The sequence below is a fragment of the Erithacus rubecula genome, assembly GCF_903797595.1.
Source record: "Erithacus rubecula genome assembly, chromosome: 4".
In the NCBI taxonomy this organism is placed as follows: domain Eukaryota; kingdom Metazoa; phylum Chordata; class Aves; order Passeriformes; family Muscicapidae; genus Erithacus; species Erithacus rubecula.
The window spans coordinates 30,599,805-30,624,319 of NC_136686.1; the positions used below are offsets into that span (position 1 = coordinate 30,599,805).

Genomic DNA, 24,515 nt, shown 5'->3' on the forward strand with positions numbered 1-24,515 from the left:
CCAACCTCTTCTACTTTGTAAAGTGCTTTGGAACTGCAGATAAAGGATGCTACAGCCTGTCATAAATAAATGGAAGATGCTGACACTGCTACTGGAGGTAGCCCTCTTGCTGAAAAATTATTTCATTTGTGACACTAATAATACAGGGAAGAACACTGGCCAAGACACTGAAAACTCATTTCCATCTCGTTTTAATACAGCTTCAAAAACCAAGTAAAAAAGTCAGCATCGAGTCAGCATTTGTGCTTTTTTAACCACTGTCAGGCTACAGAGAGTCACAGGCTTTCACTCCATTGTGGCAGCTCTCTTCCACCATGACCACACCACCAAGAGGTTGAACTCTTCATCTGATTATCTTCTGTCTCTCCAGATCCTTAACACAGACTGAGTTCACCAAAGCTGTTTTCCCACCATTTCTCATGGCACATTACTACAAAGGGGAGGCCAAATCACCTTACCATCCTTATTCAATCAAGACAGGTGTAGAGTTGGTGTGTTTGGTGTGATATAACAGAATCATAAATCTCTCCACAGGGGCAGAAAAGAGCTTTCTTTGTATGAAGATAGCTGGCAGCATTCAGTCTGATTGATCACTTCAAGGGCAACTATGGTTAGATTTTAATATTCATTTTATATTAAGGTGCTTGCAGGCTTGAGCAAAGACATTTTTACTACTTAAATCAGGAGAGAACATGCTGCAGAAATGATAGAGCAGGGTGTACTGAACAAGCTGACAAGTCTCTGCTATTTCTATTTTCTTTGTCATTATTTCACTCACATTCAAGCATTTTAAATACCACATTTCTAGATTATATTCCATTCAAATACTTCAAGAAATATAGTGCACAGTGAATGTACAATACAAAAAAATTACACTGAGGTAACATAAATCACCCTCAAATATTTATATTCAATTCAAAATCATATTTTCTAACCTTAGCAAAGCAGGGTTCTCTTGTCTAACACTGCAAACCAATTTCTGAAGTTTGACATAAAGCTAGCTTTGAGTTATTTGTCCACACCAACAGAAACCTCACTGCTGACTAATTATTTGAAAGCAGAACAAATTCATTCATTTCACACTCTCTTAACTGAAAATTGGATGAACAGGAATTTTTTTTTTTTGCTCAGGTTTTTAAAAGAATGTTCACCTTTGGACTGCGAATGAAAATAAAACTTGCAGAGTAAAAGAAAATGTACTTTAAAAATTATTGTTACTTGAAAATAGGCCAGCGGAGAGGTCTGAACAGGTCTGCAGAGGGAGGTCTGGTCTCTGCACAGGTAACAGGTATTCAAAACCTGTTAACCTGTGCAGTATTTGATATGGTCCCTTTCAGATAAGTATTCAGCTGCCCCACAGATATGCAGATCCACATTTTCCCAAAATGTGCATGCAAGACTCGAGTAACCCTTGCAATGATTTTGACAGGAATTTCGTCAGCAGCATCTAGTCAGGAGTGCTCTAAGCCTCGATTCAGGAAAGCACTTTAGCACGCACAATCTCTTGGACAAAGTAGAGATGGCAAAAGCCACTGAGCAGCAGGTACTCAGCAGGGGAGCAGGCAGCTGTTTGACAGGGCTCAGCTCCATCACACAACCATGTAGGACAGAGAGGGGGAAAGAACACCCCACTGAAAGTTAAGCCACAGGAACAGTGTTAAAACTGCAGAATGTAAAATAGTCTCATCTCAGTGGTGGTTAATACCTCCACTCTTTTCTTAGAAAGGTCATCTGACTTCATCTTTTTCCCTTTTTTAGTGAATTTCTGACAACACAAAGGCTGTTATGGTCATCCCCCCACCTTCCAGAAGGGAGCATTAGGTGCAAGCAGCACTGGTGTCTTGTCAAACTGAATCGTGGACCAAATTGCATCAAAGGGAAGAAAAAGCTGCTCCAGAGTTGCACAGGGAGCCATGGCAACGTGGCAGTTCCTATTTTTAAAAACTTGAAAGATAGTAAGAATGTTAAGTCTGAGGGGAGGGGAGGAGAGATGGGGGAGAAAAAAGAAAGGAAAAAATGTACATGTTCCTGATAGGTGCCAGAGATGAAACCACATATGGGCAGCTATCAGCGAGCAGGTGTGCAAGCCAGAAAACATCCATTGCTCCATCAAGTCAGTTCTTGAAGGAAAGAGGGTATTTCTCACCATCCCTCCAGTGCTCTGCTAAAGCAGGCTTTCAAATTCCCTGAGGCACTTTCAAGCCCACAGCACCCTAAATGCATTTTGTGATCAGAGGAGGATCAACAGCAGCAGAGCTGGTGCTAAACTGCAGCCCAAACTGGGTTTGTGGCTCCAAAGCTCCACCACAGAGGGAGGATTTTGACTCACTTTTCATGAGGAGTGGAGAGAGTCTGAAGACAAACATTAAAACATATTGTCACCAGCAAGTGAAGTTGCCACGGTACTAGCACTAATTGGACTTGGCTGCAGAGCAGAATATGTCTCAGAGGGCTGGAAGCAGAACATGGACATTTTCCCATCTGGAAACTGATGGTGCATACTAAAATTCATTCCCAGCTGGTGGGTTTTGGAGGAGTTAATGAAAGGGTATGTCCTTTAATCAAAAGATAACACTTGCCAAAAACCCATCACTTTACTCAAACCCTTCTATTAGCTCAGTTGGTTAGGGCAAGGTGCTAGTATCAGCAAGGTTGCAGGTTCAACCCATGTACAGGTCATTCACTTAGCTGGACTTGACAATCCTTGTGGGTCCCTTCCAACTCAGAATATTTTGTGATTCTGTGATCCTGTTCTAACTGCAAAGAGGCTGAAATACCCATCTGTCCACACAGAACAAGTACCTCCTCTCCCTCTCTGACAAAGCCCAGCTATGCACGACTAAGGCATCCTGTGGTGCCTGCTGAGGGACAAACATTTTTGCTATGCCATCATAGACTCCCACTGAGAAGCCAGGGATTTCCAGTGTCCTACCAGCATACAAGTTAGTTTGATGTTTGACCTTCCATTGCAGGACAGCTGTGCTTCCCACCGCCCCGACAGGACTGCTTAAGAGCAGACACAGCCAGACACAGACTGCTCTTCTGCATCAGGCACCCTTAGCACCCACCTGTATGGGTGAGGCTTGGATCAAGAGCATGTCACCATCTGCCCTCAGCATTCCTCTCCCATGACAGAAATAATGGAGTCAGAGGAAGCCAACAGCACTTTTCACCAGCACTGCACCACTGCATTGCACACAGGGCAAATGAAATGCAAAAGGAGAAGCAAGGCAGGGACAGGAAAAGGTGATGGCAGCACTCACAGAGAGTGAGGTGACGTACAACTAGGGAGGCAGAGACCCTGACAGAGGCAGGAGGCACGGGCCAGCCCCAGCCCCCAGCTGCTGCTGGAGCAGTGACAGGAACAAGCCGATTTCAGCAGCAGGGATGTCTAATCTGTCAGCAGCGCTCATGCCACGTGCTGCCACTCTGCACCAGCCTGACAGCAGCAGGACACACCAACCAGTGGGAACACAATGAGCTGCTAACTAGACACTGGCCTAAAGGCTCCTAAAGGTCAAAATTACCTACGTTCCCTCACCCTTTGAGTTTCTGAAAAGGGCAATTTCTGCATCCTTGGGAACACGCCACTTACACCTTCTCTCACCAGCATTAAGAAGCAAGTCCTGGCACTGTGCCTCCCACAGCTGGAGCACCACAGGACTCAAGGGCTGGAGCAGGGCTTCCCAGCCAGGTGCCAGGCAGGTAGATGCAGTCCTGCTAAACTGAGTGAGACAGTGTCTCCCAGTATGAGCATAACTTGACAAACTTGTGAATGGAGAAAGAGCAGTGCAACTGGTCCATTGTCCATTCCTGCCCTCTACTCCCTACTGCACTGTGTGAAGGTCTGTGACTGACTCAACTAGGAGACAACACCGAGTGGCTCCATGGAAACACTGCAAATGTCATATGATGACCCCTGTGTCTGGTGTGGAAGGCGATGGCTGCCACTATTAGAGAGGAGAGGGCAGCAGGGTGGGTTGAGAGAGACCAGAGAAACAAGGAAAGGTGTTATCCTTGGCACTGATCTGGGGAAAACTGGTCCAGGGTGCTATGGGTATGGTGCTGCTCACAGGTATCAGGGTGACACTGAAGGGACACTGCACTTTTGTAGGGATATGTACAACCCATATGGTCTTGAGTTTCCATGGAAGCAGTTTGTTTGTACAACCCAATAGCAAGAACTTTCTCTGCTCACTGTTCAGGTATCTAAGCCCCAGAAATTCCTAGTTTCTATCAGGGAAATGCAGTCATGTGAGAACAGAGCTTGCCCTGGTTGTTTCAGGGAAAACAATTTCCAAGTACTCAAAGGTTCTTCTGCATTTCTTATCTGTTAGGCAAGGTAAAACTACAGATGGATGTTACTTCCCCCAGAGTGGAAGTGTCATGTCCAAACAGTGCATTGAGCAAGCTTGCCAGCTGTTTTCCTATTTGAAGGATCTGAGGTACAGAATTGAACCTAAATTTGTTTCCCTCTAAAAGTATTTCTTTGCAAAGGTGGTATAATTCCACATTTGTATTTTAATTCCAGAGCAAATGCTCCACTGCACTTTTTATTAAAATGAAATCTGCTGTGTGCAGCCTGGTGTTAAATGAGAGACTATTAAAGCCAATCAGTAGAGAACTCATTAGAAACCCTACAACAACAAACTAGTAGTTATGGCCCAGCATTCACAAGCAGCCATGACAATAAGGAGAAAGAACCCAGGTCTCACTGAAGGCTACAATAAAACCACAGCTTATGTAGCCCAAAGACTGTGAATATCCATACAAAACAGCTGAGCTTCCATTTCTCAAATATGTGCCAGAAATTATATTCATTTCTTGTGACTCATCTCTGAATTCCACTCCTAAGAATACTCCTGTCATTTAGTTATTTCTTCCCATTGCTAAAATGTAATGAGAAGCACCAATCCAGAGCTCAAGGAAATCTGTCCCATCAATTAAAATAACGAAATAAGCAGAAGGCTGCCTATAAACACATCCACCTCTGCCCACTCACTCCTCAGCAGCCATGGTGAAGGGAAAAATGATGAGTTTTGCAGGATGCCTGGAAGCCTAGCAACTCTCCTAAGAAGGACCATGAGAAAAGAGCTCCTCATCTGAACATTTCCTTCCCAACCTTTGAAATCTTCTCATCCAGTAGAAAAGAGCAGAGTACACAGTGGTTTTGCTGGGTGCCCAGAAGACCAGATATTGGGATAATGTATAAACCTGGTAGACTGAAATATTCAGATCAGATTTTTTTCTGGGACAATGAAGGAATAAATGAATAGGTAATTATTATCAACAGAACAAAGAATTAAAGACTGTAATTGAACTGGGAAACAGCATTTGGATATTTGGACTCAAAATTACCACCTAAGCCTATTATCAGCATAAATTGAGATAAATCCCTCACTAGAGGAAAAATTCCTCAAAAATCATTCAAAAAAGTAACTAACAAACCTTGTAGAACAAAACTCTCTCAAAGTATCATTTACATTTAAAGAGTATCACTACTCTCTAGCGGAGTTATCTCATCAGCAAGTTCACTTATTGGACAAAATCCAAAATATTCAATGGTCGTGATCATACTTCTGCAGTTCCTGTCTAACACAAAAGAGAACCAGTTTCAAACTGTTTCAGACAGAAACAGTTGCTATGAGACCATTAGCCATACAAGAAGATGCAGACCAAACACCTACATTGTCAAGAAATGGCATTTAGATAACAGCCTGTCTTGTTTCTTTTTGTGCTTGCAGCCATACCTCAAATAAAACTTTGTTTGCACAAGTTCTTGCAAAAATGAACAAGTGTCAGTGTAAAAAGGAGCAAAGACAGGGAGAATTGGAACAACATTCAGTTCATTTTTTCTTTAGTCCATTATATACCCAGATGAACCACTGACACCATGTTGAGCAAGACCATTTGATTTTAGCTGCATTCAGAACAACTGTCCTTTTAGAAAGACAAGGAAAAAAATAAAGAAGTGGTCAGAGTTCAAAGGATGATCTTGGGAAATGACTAATTCACAGTCAGTGTATAGTGTGCCCCAGCTGAACTAAATTACACCTTTTTTTAGTTGGATGTGTCACTCTCCAGAGAATAAAATGGGAAAATTCCTTTATTGCACTGCTTCCCCAGCTATGGATTTGAAGCAAATTGGACCACTCTGGATTAGCTTCAAGAGTTTCTGAAACAGTAGCTACGTGGTGATGCTTTATCTGAGGTCACACACACATACACTTTGTCTCCCCAGACACCAAGCCTGTGTACATGCATTTCTTCACTCTGTGTAGGCATGTGGAAGGGGAACTGTAAGTTGCAGATGGCTGAATATAGTATTGCTTGGTCCAGAGCAAGGCTAAAATTAGCTTTCCAGAACCTGAAGTCCAGTCCAAGATGAGCCAAACCATGTTCCAGACATGCAGGTGTTGCTGCTACCTGGTACACAAGTACCATGGGATTCTAATAGGTGGAAGGGGTTACAGAAGGTATGAAGTAGCCAGGTCTGCAGAATCTGTAATATCCCAAACTGGCAAAGCATATCATGAGAGGTTTAAAGCTTAGCACATAGTAAATTCCAGCAAATTCAATGGAACTGGAAGGTATGAACACAGATTACAGCTATTAATCTCTGAGTTTTGGCTCAGTGAGGTGAACTCACATTTTCATGATTGCCTCCTTCCACATCTTGTGCTTCTCCTCTCCCTCTCCTCCTCCACAGGTGTGAGGCTGAGTTTGAAGCCATCCAATATCTATTGAACCCTTGGATTTGTAAAAGCAATGGCTTATTTCAGACACCACCAGCTTTTAAACTTAAAAGGCACCTGAAAGTATTTTGACTTGAATAAAAAACTAAGAACCCAACCCACTGAAGCCTAACTTTTTAACTATCTCCCTTGGAAATACAGAGAGGGTGGAAACATGGGCAGGTGTGGGGGAAAGGAGGCAAGGGCAGAACCCCCTCACAGGCCAGCACCATGTGAAGCAAAGGCAATATTTGCACTGTGCTCACAGGTCACTACAAAAGTATAATTATTTCTGAGTTAGACCAGGTGCCTGCAGCAATCTACACAGTGGCAGAACAGAGCTTGGCACAGATTAATTTGACTGTGCTTCTCAGTGAGACTGATGTCAGTACCCAAACTAAGCTGTAGCCACACGTACTGGCACTCATTCCTGTGAATGCTGTACCCAAAGCAGACAAGGGAGCAGAAATAGCATAATTTGGGTCATGAAGGTGAAAAGAAAGCTAGGAACTTCAAAAGTGACAAGAACTGCTTTCATGTGGGGTGCCCAGGCTTCAGGGCATATCTACACAGCACAACAGTGCTGTCATAGCTACACTCCAGAGTCTCTGAGCTGGCAACTTCTAAACAATGCAAAAAAGGTGCTATGCAGAGAGATTATGTTGGCTCCTTGAAGCAGCACAGCTATATGGGTGTGATGTTATGCATAGGCTAACAGAGTGTCAACAGAACTCATTAGCAGAAGGTCTCTGCAGAACGCTGCATCCCATAGCAGGGAACGTTTTGTTTTCTAGATAACTGCTGAAAAGACACAATAGAGCTCTCCCCAAAATCCCTCTTCATTTGGAAAGGTAGAACAAAAGCCTGCCTTGATGTTACTTCTCATTGTTTTTGTATACACTAAATATATTTTCCCTGCTTAATCATTTCAGTGATGACTCAAAAGAGCTGCAGAAAAAACCCTTACTCCTAAGTGTAGCTGGGAAGGAAAGAGATAAAAGCTTTGGGCACCTTTGGTAGTTTCAAGGCTTGCATAGAGAAAAAAAACAACATGGAGAGGAGGAAGTAAAAGCAGTAAAATCTGTTAATATGCCAATTGATGATAGCGACAAAGAACAAAGAGAAATGTGGGTAATATATTGGGTCAAAGATTAAAGTTCTCTTACAGTCCCCAACATTCAGGCAAAGCAAAAATCTGCTCCCTTGTCCCTTAGTCCCTCTATCTGCCTAGTAGAGTTGATAGTGAGGGGCCACAGCATGCAGACCAATCCATAACATTTGCACTGCTCAGTGATTCAACATGACAAATGAACAAAGACACTGAGCTCTGTGTGGCCTGATGGCTACTGCGTGGATTCTCCTTTTCTCACCACAAAGGATGGTACATGTCCAAGGATTTTATATGTAGAACATTGGACAATGACAGCTGAGCAGGTCAGGGGGCATCTGGATTCCATGTCTAATTATCTGGGTTGCTTTGCTACTCGCTAAAACTCCATCTGGGACAAAAAGGAACATTTAGTAATCAGAGTGCTGTTCTAGAGGTTGTTCCACCACAAGCTTTCTCTATGCCCTTAAATAGATGTCATAGCACTATTTCTTAGGAAATTTTGAATTTGGATAAAAAGAAGATGTTTATTCAAACAGGTTATCCCTATGTTTAAATACCCTTATCAATTTGGAAAAACTTGCTGTTCTAATCAAGGTACTAAGCTTTCTGCATAATGTACTCAGGAGAGAACAGTACCCAAAACACCCAACAGACAATGGCCAGTGAAGTGCCAAAGAGCAGTGCGACACCACAAGCTCTGAGGTAAACCAGATTCTTAAGACGTCCAAGGTCTTCAAAGGCTTTGAGTATGAAGCAGGATCTGAGCAGAGTTGATGGCTCTAACTCCTTTTGCAGCTCTAGTTTTCCACAACTCTTTGCACTTCTTTCTATCCTGTAATTCAGGGCTAATGAACAGCAGAAGGACACTTGGTGTTCAGACAAAGGTTGCCATGAAATTATTCCAGATAGGTTACACAACCATGACCTATAAGGGACACCTGTTCACATAGTGCTGGTGCCTTCCAGACATCAACACAAACATTCCCTTTGCTTGCTGCAAAAACCCACTCGAGAGCTGCAGACCCAGCCATGCAAAGACAGCCCAAGAAGGTCAGTGCTGTGGTGAAAGCATTGATTTGTGCATTGAGGGGCACACTCAATTTGTTGCACTATGCCTTTGCTATTCCTTTTCCTCCTGCTCACTTGCCCTCTGTGTTGTATGAAGACTTTCTGAGGGGGTGACAACACTGGCACTCCTGATGCACAGCAATGTGGGCCCCATCCTCAGTTCACCTGTCCTTGCCCAGGTTCTGGCCAGCACCATCTGCTGTCCCAAAGCATCACACACCCCAGCAGAAATACCCTGGCATCAGAGATAGCCTTTGACCACCCTTTTGTACGGCTGGTCCAGCTCTTTCCCTTACCTGTTGAGCATGTTGGACTGGTAAATCCTTTTCTCCTGGGTGTTGTAACAGCTGCTCTTGGGCTCAGGGATGAAGCTGTGCTCAGACAGCATGTCAGAAGCAGCCGTGGTGATTATGGCTATTCCATCCCTTACTCTGGCAGGAAGACCATAGTCCCATTCATCATATGAGACAGAGATGAGCCCGGTGGGGAACTCGGACGGCACCGTGTCTGTATCCCCTGCCACCAGGCTGGGCACGATCCACGTGTAGCCATAGCCCGTCAGACCCACCGAGTTGGCCACCTCAAAAATGTAGGTGGCCTCTTCCTTTGTGCAGTAGAGGAGGATGACAGGGCTTTGGAGCTTCTTGAGCTGGTTCTGGATCTTTGAGTCCCCATCATCCAGGGACATGTCCAAGAGAAGGACCTCCTCCAGCTCCCAGCCCACAAAGCTGTGCTCAATGGTGCTGCGGATCTTGTTCACAAAGTCCTGGTACCCAGGGAAGTAAGTGGTGACAATGGAGAAGATGTACCAGTCATATTCTTCCATGATGTTGAGCATGACAGAAGCTTGCTGTTCTATTGATGGGCCAAACTGGAAGAACATGGATGACTCATCCTAGAATAGGAAGTCAAAGAGAGGAAGAGAGAAAAAAAAGAAAACAAGAATAGGTCAAAGGAAATAAACAGCATTCCTAGTCAATAAAAGCATAAACGGGTAGGCACAGAGTCAGAATATTACTTCATATCTTGGCCAGAGCGTAAACATTTTTAACTTTTTAAAATTTAAGTGAAGCAAGTGAGAAGGAAGTAAAATTCTTTTTATGACCAGCTGTCCTTACTTTATTTAAAGGCAGGTTGCCAAAATTACTTCAAGGTTTCAACTGTTAGGCCTGATTCTAGCAGACAGAGAGCAAGTGGTACACAAGTGAGGACAGAAAAACAGAATATGTACAAAATATTTCCATGAAATTAAGAGCTTTAATCACAGGATTATCATAACTCTTTAAGTAGCATAAACAGGATACATAGCAGTTTTGATACTGATTTTTGGGACAGTCATTTTGATACTGAGTTTGGGAGAGTCACTCTGGCTTGAGTACCCAGACCAAAGTAAAAATAGAGTAGGCAAATCACTGGATACAAATAGCTCTGACAATTCTCTGCTGCTAGCTCCTCTCAAAGCAAGCAGCAGCTCAGAGTTCTGCACAGTTCTCAGTACAACTGTGAGGGCTCAGTCTCAGAATAACATAAAATACATTAAAACAGATTTCTAAATGTTTGTTGACGTCATGTTTTAGAGAAATGTCAGTTTAATCTTTCTCTTGGTATTGCTTTCATATCCTTTTACCATACTAAGTTCATCTTTGCAAAACTCAGAACTTGTACCACTTTACAACCTCGAAGACTCCAAGGGAGCTTTATACAGATCTCAGCTCTCTAATGGCATAGTGTAAATCTTTTTTGTCCTGGGATTTCACCAGATACCAGGCTTTCAATTTATGACAGATCCAGAAAAATGCAAATCTCTGGTTTTGCCCAATTCATGAAGGAAGGGAATGGAAAAAACTATTTGCCAATAGGCTCTCTTAGGGATTTATCTTCTGTCTTTTAAAATCAATTGCAAACTCCTGCTGAATTCTGTAGAGTAGGATTAGATAATTTTTAAAAACCCAACCACAAATTTAAAAAAAAAAACCACCAAAACACAAAAATCCAAGAATTAAATTATATCTCTCTATGTAAAGATTCCCATTATAATAAGAAAGTTCTCTAATTCGAAACACCACTTTAAGGAATGAGAATAGCCCCACCTTCTTTTAACAAGCCTGGAAAACTGGACCAGAACTAGAAAAGGACACCCTCAGGAGTTTGAGACCTGGGAAACTAATTGTGCCTCAAGACATTACCTCAAGATTGCCACATTCAGAACAGCTCTCTACCAAATTAAGTCTCCTACACCCTGGCAGGTAAAGTTGCTTTTCAGCAGAGATGTAGTTAATCAATCATCCATTCATCCTTTAGTTGAGGTTTTGATTACCTATAGCCATTTCCTATATTGACAAAACATGCTATAGCTCAGCAACTCCAGGAAAAAAAAAAGCAATAATAAAGGCCTGATCCCATACTCAGCGTTAAGCTGCTCATTTCTCTTTCCTGAGTTCCCTATGGGTCACATCCTATACAAAAGAGTCCTTGCTCCCAAATCCCCATGCCTTTCTTATGAGGTTTGCTGATTCAACTGTTCACTTCCTCTGTACAGCTCACCATCCACATGTGAAAGTTCTCTTAGGGCTGCTCCTTGCTTAGTGGAAAAATAAATGAATGCAAAAAGAAAAAGGAAAATACAACAGCAACAAAGTGAAGACAAAAAAAATAAAATAAAATACAACCAGGAGCAGCAACTGGAGCTGCTCAATACGTGGAAAACAACTCATATTTTTTACCACCAGAATTCAACCCTTTCTGTCCAAACTGTGCTCAGGAAAAGAACCCACTCTTCTAATAAAAAGATAATTTATGTCTCTGAAGCTTATGGAGAAAATTAGAAAAGACAGAGGAAAAATCAAACTATTGTCACAGCATCTGGCAGAATTTGAAAAACTCCTGAACAGGCATCTCCAACACTCTTCATTGCACTGTGCCTTTGAAAGCCACTTGCAGCAAACTGGATGCTAGAGTGAGAAGAGTGATGCAACATGAAAAGGCAAAACAGCTACACCAATGACTAGTATTTATTTTTATGTTAAGTTCAACAAGAGCCTTTCCACACTTGTGCATAAGAGCCTCTGAATTGAGTGTAATTTTTCACCATTTCTAGCAGAGAGTCCAAGATCTGAAGGGCCTGGTTATTGAATTACAGGAACATTTGACACACAGCGTCTGGAAGTCTTGTCTGGTTGTTTCCTCAGTGACAAATAGGGGACACTAGATGGTAAATCCACTACTATTTCAGGGCTACATACACCCAGTCTCAGGAGTTAGTAGGCAGGATAGCAAGGTGTAGGAGGCAATTCCCTCCCAGTGATTTAAACAGGGTCAAGCTAAAATGTCTTCTGACAGTTTGTTCCACACGAGTGCACTGCCTAACTGTCGAAGGGAATTCAGCCCCAAAAGACTCAGAGAAAATTCAGAGCTCCTCACCAACAACAGTGTATCAGAACATCAAAAATCAATACACCAAATAGATAGCTTTATCACAACCCAGCAAAACAATTCCACTCCACTGAGAAATGGAAGCACCCCACTTTAAATCAAACAGCACAGGCCACTTGGATGAGCATGCAATAATTGCTCTTGAGCAACTGTTGGCATTTCTATTACAGAAGCAGCAAGAAGAGGCAACTTATATTCAAAATGAGAGCATTAAGGAGGTGCAAGCCAGTCCAGATCTTGGTTTGCCAAGATGTCTCTTGGCACTTAATCACCCCAATAATTGGGCTAGCCAAATGTTCTTCATTCCCTGAACAACTCAGCACTCAGAGAGGAGTGAAGAAGGAAGGACAGACAATAGTAAAGAAGAAAGTGTCCCTCTCATAATAAATCAGGAGAATTGCTGATCGAGTTGGATAGAAATCTCAGCCACTGCCTTTTGGGGGGGGACAAAAAGCAAACTAAGAAAAATGTCCAAAAGCCACAATTTTCTTCTCAATCTTGTTTTTGGCCCTGCCTGATGAGAAGTTGAGGAAAAAGAGAAGGAGCTGAACTGATACAAAACAGTGGGGCTGTCAGAGTATGAATTTGACCTCACTGCAGAGGCCTTTTACCATTTTTACGCACATTTACCCTATAGAATTATTATTGCTTTATTAGAGTCTAAAACCAAAAATGCATACTTTACCCTTCCAGACATTGGGAGTCTTTTACAGAACATTGTAAGTTTTTTCTTCTGAAGAAATTTCATCCTTTCCACCTTCTTTTTTTTACCTTGAAACAGCCAACACATGGTTCAGCATCGCCACTAGGTGACAGATTTAAGTCTGGGATAGGGATAGGTTGAGTTTTAATCAGAAGTCCCTTACATTGCACATCATCCACTTGAAATACAATCCCCTGGCTAGAGGAAAAAGCTTGTCTTTCTCCTGCAGCTCTTGCACCTGCAAGCTCAGGCTTTCCATCACTACCTGCTGCAAGAGGCAGCAAGATGCTGCAGGGTGTCCCTCATAGTCTGAAAGAGCAGAGGCTCCATCACAGGATCTCAAAGCTTCCAGAGATCCCAGTACTCCCCCACTGTGTCACCTACAAGGTCAGGGATCTGTAGTTTGCAGAGCTGAGCTGGAGGTGGAGCTGATCAATTGACACAGCACCACTCCCCAGCTGACAGATGGCTTCCCACAGAAAATCTGCTCCAAGTTTACCAATGCTGGGACAAGTATTGCCTCCTCCTCCTGCACGTTTAACCCTTCAAATAAGAATGCTGGATTGCACATGGTAAAGGTACAAACACACTCACCATGAAGCCTCCTCTTGGAGATTGGTGGCTAGTGAGTTCCTAGGTGGATGGAAGAGGGTTTGCAGAGGTAGAACAAGGTTTGGAGAACAGTCAAGTGCTATCACCAATGCTTCTAAGTTCTTCAGACCAAGCCAGGTCTGACCCACACCTCACTAAAGAGTGAGCCCGTGGCAAGGCTGCAGGTGACTCCCCCAGGAGCCCTCCTCCAGCTGCACCGTTTGAAACCAATCACTGCCATTTAATGAGCCATTTACCTCAGATGTGGCAGAAGAGGTCCCCAGGGAGCTTTTATCACAAGTTCCTTCCTAACAGGCACTCTAGATTCCCCAGGCACGCAAATACAATTACTGCCTTACAAACAGCATCTTACAATCCAGAGAAAAACTGCTTCTCAGCATGGGGCAAACTGGGGACCATCCACAAAGCAGGGGATGCAAGACCCCCAAAATCAGTTGCAGTGGTTTACTCATGCTGAGGAACTGGCTAGCCTGAATGCAATCTGGTTCTGTGCTCCATGCTCTGGTGGCTGGTCCACAAACACATTTTTGCTAGGGGTGGCAAGTTCCTTTAGCTTCAGTCAAAGTGCCAGACCCCACAAAGGCAAGATGTGTCAAGTTATGCACAAGGAATTTGAGGAAGGAGCAGCTCCAGAGCACTTGTTTGCTTCCAGATTTTGAGAAATACACCATGTCATTGCCAAATGCCCTACTCTGCTGTCTCCACACAGGTGCAGGACAAATACAACTTGTGCTGCCAGGCTAGTAGCCCCTTTTTATCAGGCTTTTGGGAACATCTGTATATTTAACCCCATTTGCTGCTTCATTAGGCTTCCTGCACAGCAATAATTTAACAACGGGGGTCTGTCCTTCCTTCCAGCTTGAAGAAGGGATCCTATCAGATCCTAATGACTCAGGCAACTATCACTTTCCAAAACCCTCTTCTTATTTTCCTGATTTAGAAAAAAAGCTGTTCATGAGTCTTTAGTACAGTCTTGATTTACAAAATTACTCTATGACCAACAGCCAAATCACACACCACTGCCTTTTGTTTAGACTTCAGTCCTGTTTACCACACAGTTTGGTGGAGAGGGAAGGGGGGAAAGGAGTGAGCAAGCACCAAATAACTTCTGGGAAAACACAGGTTTCCATTTCCCTACTTATGTATTTCTTTTCTTCAGAACTGAGACACCACTGTGTACCTATTTGTCACAGTCCTAGTGGGATACTTGATTCACTGGGAGTTTTACTGCTCATGATAGAAAATGCCACAACAGTTCAACGTCTTATAATTAAGTTTCATATATGTCTGAGTCCCGTTTGTTATAACATATCTGACAGGAAATCAGGATCTTTGTTGCTTAAGTGTTCATTTACTTCTGTTTATCTTACCACAAATCCATTAATGCCTCAGGCTAGCCTACAGTCAGGATCCTCTGTTTGGTTTTTTTCTCTCCAAATTTAATTTTTTTATTTCGTTTTCAACAACTCAATACAATAAAACTCTAGATTTTATATTGCATGCTGTATCATGCTGTGTGAGCCCTTTCTTAAATGCTTGCAGTAGGGACTATAAGAACATGGTGACACTACAGACCTAATATTATGTTCTCCTGGTGGAATTGGCATCTAAAACAGAATCTCTGCATCTCACACACATGTACACACTCACATTTCCACGGATACACTCACAGCAAAACCTACTCAATGTAAAGTTGGAGCACGTTGGATTGTGTCATTTCCTAATGACTCTGCCTAGTTTATACTATTTCATAGGATTTCAAAACTTCCATTTTTTACTAAAATTGGTTCCCTGGGTTACTAACTATTTCAACTTGCATTGCAGATGACCTCCTGCAATCCTTTTCCCATATTCTGATTCACTCATGAGTGGATCATTCTTAGTGAAAATCCTCCAAGCTGCCTTGGGAATGTGCTATCAGTGGGAAGTTCAAATTTGTTAGATGAACTAATGTGATTTATATAACCATATCATTTATCAGTTACTTCCCTTGTTCTTGCAATAATTACTGAACATACTAGACTTATTTGACAGAAGGATGCATAGCTCAGAGTTGATGGTTACAGAAATTGGTGGATGAGTGACATCAAGAAACCCAGATCAATGTCACCACTGATAGAAAGACAGGATATACTGTGATAAATTAATTAAGAGAATGGTTGTCAACTCTCTAGGCCTTCTCTGGATGCCACAATCCCTGATGGCTACTAATTGCAATGAAGAATCTAGAACTGTTAGCAAAATCCAATTATAACCCTGGTAAATGACAGCAAATAGACCAAATTCATATGTATAATGACATTACCTACACACATAAGTCTTGTTATACACACAGAGCACAGTCATGGATTGGACATGAATCTCTCTGTAGCAGTGGAAACAGATCTGCTGCAGAGCCCTAACCCAGGGGCAACAGTTCAAGTGCTCCAGCACCAACAAGTTCCTGAGAGCTGCAAAAAAAGGTCTCCAATTAAAGATGACTCAAGGGTTGAAAACAGCTAAGTGATTTCCACTTTCCACTTAAGGGTGTGCAGAAATAATTTGTTCAAAAGACTTTGCAACAGAGGAAACACAAGATAACCTAGATTCTGTAATCTTGATCTTGGTACTGTTTCGCTCTATACCACATGCAGTTGATAAAAAAGATGAAAGAGTCAAACATACCAAGGCCATTGTCTAACATACACGGTTCAGAGAAATTTGGTTGTTTGGCTAAAGAGAGGGTGTAAAAATCGTGAATTTTATGATCAATGTCTGGCAAAAGCAGGCTAATATATGATGGTATGTTGTACCAGCTTCTTAGAGCACCATACACGGATGCCAGCATTTTTCCACAGAGGAGAAACGGCAGTTAGCAAGCTGCCAGGATAAACAGTTTTCCCACCAGGACTGTTACATTTCCATTTTCACCTCTGTAGGTGTGTATTTCCTTGTTTGATGAAAGTACATGGCTGGATTAGACGACTGGCCACACTGAGTAGATTCCACCCAGCAGATGACATTTTACCATGCAGGTAGTTTGGACAGCCCAGGACCAAGTTCCCTGTCCCAACTCAGAGAAGACCACTAGGCTGGCTTAATATCTTGACAATGCCAGCCCAAAACAAATGAAAGTCAGACTGCCCCATTACTCATCCATCTGATTACATCATGGTGTTTGCCTGGCTCTTCTTTTCTGGCTGTCTTACCCTCCAGACTAAGGACTGAATTTTGACTGTAAGCTGAATGGGATGTCATTGGTATAGCCTTATTAATCAATAGCAGCCATAAAACTATCCAGCACTTTAAAAAAAGTCCAGTCACAGTATTTGGCAAGATGTCATTGAATAAATTTCTTAAATCAACGATCCTGGGTAAAATACTATTTCTTTTTATCATTTCTAAATTAACTGCTCTTCCATTTCATCAAGTATACCTTTGGTCTCTTATTATGAGCAAGCCTTCATATGAGCTGAACCTCCAAAGGTTCACAGAGTCAATTTAGATAAGTCCTGGAAGTTCAGCATTGCATCCAATGCCCTCTGAGCCTCTTAGGTGCTTAAGATCTCTTCTCACTATGAACCAGCTGCGGACAGGTCAGGAGGTGTTAAGTGCCTCTACTCCTCTTCTCTAATAAAGTAGTGACACCCTCTTTCTCTCAAATTCTGCCTTGCTTATTTAATCATTAACCTTCTGCAGACTAAGCTGTTAGATGTTTTCTCTGTCCTAACAGATGACACCTGCACTTCCAATGGGGCCAAGAAGTAGTCAGCATTTATGGGCAGAGTGGAGCTGGCTATGCCCATACTCCAAGATGGACAGACTACAGCTCAAGTAAGGCAGTCAGTTTAATGTAATACTGTACCAGGATTTAATCTTTTCTCACAGGCTGGTATTATTAACCAGGTTAGATAATTTTTAACACATTGATATAAATTTTATGCTATCTGGATCAGAGCTGGCTTGTCTTAGAGTACAAAGGAGCGAGCAGTTGCACGCTAAGTCTGTGTAGATGTGCCCTCTGCTTTCCTTAAGGCAAGGAGCAATAAAAGCTTCAGCCTCATGCATCCTGGACAGCAGCAAACGGGCAACTCTGTTACTCGAAGGAAAAACAAAACACTTAAAACAGGAGAGCTCTCTAGCAAGTAGACAAAACCAAGAGCTGAGGTCTGACTAGACTGCACAGACTCCAGATTTCCCGTTACCTCATACCTGGCTGCCTCTTCTCTAAGAGAGTCATAACTGATATTCTGAATATATCCCTAAGGAAAAATAAATTTTAAAACAAAATAATACAGAGAGAGAGAGAGAGAGGTGGCAACCGGTCATGCCCCACTGTCCTGGTCCCAGATCGGCAGCGAGGTTTCCTTGGCAACAGCGCACACAACCGCCGGCATCCCACCGAGAGGCACCGCGGCACGGCACGGCACGGCACGGCACGGCACGGCACGGCCCGGCACGGCACGGCACGGCCCGGCCCGGCACGGCACGGCACGGCACGGCACGGCACGGCACGGCACGGCACGGCACGGCCCGGCACGGCACGGCACGGCACGGCACGGCCCGGCCCGGCACGGCACGGCACGGCACGGCACGGCACGGCACGGCACGGCACGGCCCAGTCGGAAGGAAGGGAGCCCACCTTCCCTCCTCCTGCGCCCGGCAGTAAGCATTCAGCCATTTCATACTCACAGAACTCTGAAACCCCGAGTATCCACGATTCCCTCCACCGCACGGTCCAGATCAGATTCAGCACTTTGGAAAGGAGGTGCTGCTTGCTCAGAGTACAAGTCCTTCTTGCCTTGAGCTCTCCCAAACCTAACTCACCTCAGTTCACTTCAACCTGTGTTTTACAGCAAGGGCTGGGACAGGATGAATGTCAAATCATTGTTCTGTATGCCAGGCAAGAAGGCAGCTCTGTGTGGTTTTATTTTATGAGGGATTTTACCCCCCACCTCATACTTTCAGAGCAGGATGAAATAATCTGAGCATAAAATGCAGAAACAGTACGCTGGTCCATTTTTGTTGGGACATGCTGCTGGCAAGCAGCTGTCTCATTAGCACAGATTGTGTACGTCTGCACCGGGCAACAGGAGGCACAGAAACCATGCACTGGCCCCAAGGCATCTGTTATCAGCACTGTGTGGAAGCTCCAGCTCATGTCCAGCAGAGCTGCCAAATCAGGAGAGCTAACTAGTTCAAATCCCAGCCTGCACCATCCTGGTGACCCTTATTCTGGTAGCTGGGGACTCTCCAAGTCTGAGCAGAAGATGGATTCCTGATCCATTGGACCAAGCCTCTGAATTAGATCCCTGCTTTGGAAAGCTACTGTATCACTGAAGTCTGCCGTGAAACAATAAGGATTTCAATATGCTTGAAGTCTTGATCCCCATCAGAGCTTGCTTTGGCCACAGTTAGTTACCTCTTGTGTTCCAGGATGCATGAAAACTGCACCTACCTTCTCTCCACCCAGCTCTCCTTCCTAATCAACCAGTGAGGAGTGCCCCTGTTGGGAAGCTGCTGTCATGTCCGTCTTGCTTATTGAATTGATTCACAAAGTTTTAAACTATTATTGATTCTCCTCGTCCCCACTGGAAACTCTGAGACCAATGGAGTTATTGACACAGATTTTAGACAGGAAAGAAGCTCCCTTCTCAAATCTTCTTGAGCTCCCATCTATTAAGTCTCAAAAACTCAATAGAAGGTTTTCTACAGCTTTACAGATAAAAACACAAATACATGAAGTCTCCTGCACGCACGCATGCCCATCCAAATATATGCAACATCTTCTGCCAAATCCACAGCTGCTGCATTATTTTTTTTTTTCTATTATTTTTGTTTGGGATCGTAGCTCTTCCATTCCTTTTATTTGCACTGATGATTAATAGCTGTTTTTCACTGCTCTTGTTGTTATGAGACTGAGGCAGAAATTATGGCAAACTCCCTATTGACGGAACAGCCGTTTGTGAACTCCGAGGAATTGGAAGTTGTTCTTGGTAAAAGACTGGAGACCACAGGAGACTTGTAGAGCTAGAGCCTGAAATCTTCTCCACAGTTCCTGAAGTACTTAATATTCACAGTTGCAACAGTGATTGGTGCTGTAAGGACCATTCTATCCACTTCTATGGTCTAAGCACATGAACATTTACACTCCTCAGATTTGATGAAGAGGATCTGAAAGTGGGAATTGGTCTGTCTGACTTTGCAATAAGGGTAATACAAATTTCAGTTTTGTATACTTTTTTGCTTGGACAATGAAAGTCAAGAAGCCCATTTCCAGTCAGCTTAACTCTGTGCAGAAGCACACATAATTGAATTCAGGTTTTTTCTATACTTACCTGCACATTAATATATATATATTCAAAATGCCCTTGACATAACTTGAAAGCAGTAGCATAATAAATAAGATACTTTTTGTACTTGAATTCAAATTTTTTCTATCTATATTAGGCTTTGTACTTTTTTAAACAAAACCTGAGGCTGAGACTGAACTGCCATATCTTTTTCAAGATCACACACGCACATGAGACACTGAGATTTCTGTCAAGGATTGACACAGCAGAGAAAGAGAATGATAGAGCAGCAAAAGAATTTGCCTCTGCTGGTCATTAATAATAACAGTAACAAAAGCATCTAAGAGAATAAAAGCCAGAATGAGATGTGTTAGGTATAGAAATAGCTCTTTGACTGACTCAAAGGCAAAGCTGATGCATCTTGTTTTCCAGCATCTCCTGTCTCTCCTCTTTCTTACCACACACACTCTGGCACGATGGGGGAGTGGGAAGTAGATGGAAGCATCAGCAGGGGCTACAGAAAGCAGGGGTGAAACAAGCTATTCAGTCTGAGCACCACCTGGCCAGTGTCTGTACAAAAGATGAACAAATGTCCATATGAGGGGAGAAAACAAAAAGTCGTGCCCAGCACTGCACTGGCTGCAAAGCAAAAACCATAGGCTGTGGTGTTTTGTCTTTCCATTTTGTGTCTTCTTGCACTCCTGGTTTCTCACTGCATGCAGGTGTGTGTGTATGTAGACATGCACATGTTCATGTGTACAAAGGCAATTACACACAGGATGTCTCAAGAGAGGCAAAGTGCCTCATCTCCAGCATGCCAGCTACACCCCAATGCAGGCTGGCAGCACCCAAGTGGATTATTATCTGACAGTGATCCCTAGGAAATCAGGTGATGGTGCAGCCCAGACCTACTCAAGAGCAGTGTCTGCACCACCACACATGCATTCAGAGCTAATTAAGCCTCTGGTTAACGTTCTCAGAGAGAAGCCAGAGCTTACACAATACAATACACAGCCCTGGCCACAGCCCAGAGGAAGACAGATGCCTTCAAACCCTAGGTGAAAACAATCAAGACATACTTTTAACAGACTTTAATCTTTCTGACAAAATACAGTCCTTCAGGACTCACCTCCCATGGAGGTAAATAGTCATGTAACTAATATATATCAAGATGATCTGGGTTCAAAAACAAGCAAACAAACAAAAAATATACAAAATTGTCTTTTCTTTAAGTAGGTCATAAGAGGGAATATTTCTGGGAAGGGTTTAGCCACAGGAAGGTTTATTTCAGGGTGCAGCTAAGCAATTCTAAAAGCTGATACAAAGACATCACTCTGGTCATCTAGCTTCAAGATAATTTTTTTTGCTAGTAGGAAGTTTTTTTCTCTTTTTCATATAAAACTTCTGAATATCTCCTCCTGAGAACCACTGAGATGAACAAAAAATTTCCTTCAAGAGTGGTGGCTAGTGCAAGGAGCTCAACATTTTCATTATCTCAGTGCCTTCAGGAAGTGTACATTCCTACACTAGGCGTTTGTCTGCACTGCGTAGGAGCCTGCAGCAGTAGCTGTGCACCCCCTATCTCAGAGAACACTCTCCTCTTCTGTGTGCTAGGAGGAGAAGGAGAAGAGTTGAAGAACAATGTATGTTTATTATCTTGGTGTCAGTGCTCTTCAAGGTATGCAGCCCTGCAGACTGGGCAAGCTCGGTGAATGAAGCACACTGCATGGAAAACATCAACCCAGTGTTCTACAGCTCATTTGGTGTCCAGCTGCTCTTGTTATGTCACCCAGCAGTTTCTAAGGGCTGACAGTAGATCTCTGTGCTTTTGCTCCTCAGGCTAATCCCACTAACTTCACAGTGTTATCATACTCTCTAAATGGAAGTGAAAATATGGTCAGGCTCCCTGTGCATTCTGTACTAGGCTGCGGACAAACCTCTCTATTCATCAGTGGAAAAACATGGACTTTCCACATATCCCTCATTGGTCTTTCTACTGAACCTCCTTTTATACTGTAACTAGGATATCCAAGGAAGAAAAAGGAAGCAATATTTTTACATATTTGTATGCTTTACAATGGACATATTCCATTCCTATGTAAAGGGCAGAGCATTCCCCTTCAGTTATCTTCAAGGGGAGGGGGTTTGCACAGCCCATTGATAATTTGTGTGGTTTTTTGCTGTGCATCAATTGTTGGATCCCCAGAAGATTTTCATTTAACTCCATAAGCACCAGCATGTCTGTTTCAACAGAGATTAAACAAACAAGACCTCCCAGTGCTGAACTCAGTCCTTCTCAGGGCAGTTTGCTTCCTTACACCAGGTCAGTTGTGTATCTTGGACTAAGGAAGTCCTCAGTTCTCTGGGAACCCTGACAGCAGCATTTTATCAGGGTACAATGATGCTGTGCAAGTTTACAGTCCAAACTTGAACAGCATTTCAGACAGAAGGACTTTAAGCAGGCTGGTCATAACCCTTTCTGCTGGGATATGGACATATTCCACTGATGGTGAATCTTGGTAGGGGATTTTTCAGGACAGCAAGTGGGCAACTTTCCATCCTACAGCTTGCACCAACCACCTCCTCAGAGTTTATCAGTTATCTTACAGTCTTTATGGACTCAGAAGGCAGATTATTACCTCTTGAGGTGTCAAGAGCTTTTGCTACAGCTGCTAGGTTTCCCTGAAATGCTACCCTCTAAGTATTGATTGAACTAGGTACTACAACTGAAAATATTTTCATTTAGCAAATTTTTCTTCTCAACTGATGCTCACAGTGCAGAAGGAATAAATTAAGTGAGAACTCCTTGCTCACACGTTTTTGCATAAGCTTGTTTTAAGTGCACTATGCAATTCCTTTAATGCCCCAGCAACAGCCTCCTCACATTTTCAGACCTCTCAAAACCATGTCTATATTGTATAATGCCACACCCCTACCTCAGAAATGCCAGAGCAACCTGAAATACCTAGAAAGACCATAAGGCATAGCAACAACTTGCAGAAGTACTACCTTGGTTCCTTGAAGCTGCAACGTGGTTTCAGTATGGTCCCTGAACAGAATTTGTGGTGATACATTCTTTGAGCTAGCCTGTTGGGTGCTGGCTAAGGGTCCACACGTGATTCTATGTAGGAATGACCTTCTCAAGACTCACTCCCCTCCTGCAGTGTCTAGGCACCCCAACATCTCACAGTGCTTCCCACCACAGCTGCCATGGAAGACTTATTCCTTGCTCCTCAAGCTCCCTTTGCCCCACCACCTCAGCAGAAGTGTTTTCCCCTCCCAGGACCCAACTTCAACTTTTTCTCCTTGAACCCCTCTGCACTCTCAGCGCCACAGGGTCCCTCCACACCAGCTCCCCTCCCACCCACTTGGCACAGGACAGTCTCGACACGCTGGGACCGGGGCAACAAGAGGTGAGGCCAAAAGGACAGCAGACGGTGGCTTCACGTCCACACGCATCCCGATTAAGAATCCAGCTTTGTTTCCATGGCAACGTGCAGAGCCAGGCAGCGCCGGTCCCTTCCCGCAGCATCCGCGCTCGGCGCCGCTAAATCCCCCGCGCTGCCTGCGCGCCCGGGGCTGCCGGCACTGACCCTCCGGGCGCCTCCCAAAGCCCGACAGATCAGGGCTCGCAGAGCTCCCACCCACCGGGCGCCAGAGAGGCAAATAAAGATGCGCCAGCTAATAGCGGCGACAGAAATAACACCTCCCATCGCGGCTGAGCTGTAAACCCCTTAGAACAGCATTACAGGGAAACGCGCTCTCTTTCCTAGAAGCTGGCAAGCAAAAGCAATGGAGTGCAGTTCAGGGAATCAAAATAAGGTGTTTTTTTCCTCTGTGCAGGTAGCACACAGCCAAACAGCCCACAACCCCCTTGATCTACAGCCAAATGCTATTCACAAAGCACACCCAACTCCACCTTTCAGAGCAGGTTGTCCCACAGAGCCACCTTCCCGTGGGACAGCACTAACCCTCCTTCCAAACAGGGATATCACCTGGCTGCTCTGCTTGGCCCCCACGCTAGGAAGGGAAAACACCAGAGAACAGCTGAGACACCAGACCTGGGAGCTTGCACCCTCCTCTGCACCTCTCCAGGGAGAAGCATGTTAGACATGGCCAGATGTTTCTTCAGACCTTCTGCAGTCAGAAAATCTACTGTCCAGTTTAGAACTGAATCGCAAGGAGGACTGCTCAAGATTTCTTTCCCATTTCTACTGCATCTTAAGGGTTCTCTGCTGAGAAATGGTTGGGAAAATTAATCCAAATTAACTTAAGTTGTGAGTTTAGCATGAATTCATTAAATCACATTAGCCTTGAATGGACACAGTTCTTCCAAATTAGAGCAACCCTTAGAAGAAAATTGAACTAAAGTGAATTAAGGTCCTTTTAAATCTTAAGAACAGAGTGCCTGTACATGGGGTTTGATATAATTAAGAAACAGCAGTGTGGGAGGGATGTCCCAGCCCGTTTCCCAGGGAGTATTTCCACATTACTCTTTTCAGGAAGCAATAATGCTCTCATTGGAGGGAAGTTAGGTTTCTCACTTTCCCACGTGATTTGAAAGTTGCTGTACTGATGACATT

General features: G+C 43.6%; 1 protein-coding gene across 1 annotated transcript in view; it reads right to left on the minus strand.

Annotated features, from left to right (window-relative positions):
* Positions 1-24,515, minus strand: part of GRIN2B (glutamate ionotropic receptor NMDA type subunit 2B) — a 200,869-nt gene that overhangs the window by 109,799 nt on the left and 66,555 nt on the right. Inside the window, exon 3 of the mRNA XM_079304518.1 lies at positions 9,210-9,808. Within this exon, the coding sequence (XP_079160644.1) occupies positions 9,210-9,808 (599 nt within the window). The remainder of the gene's footprint in view (positions 1-9,209; positions 9,809-24,515) is intronic.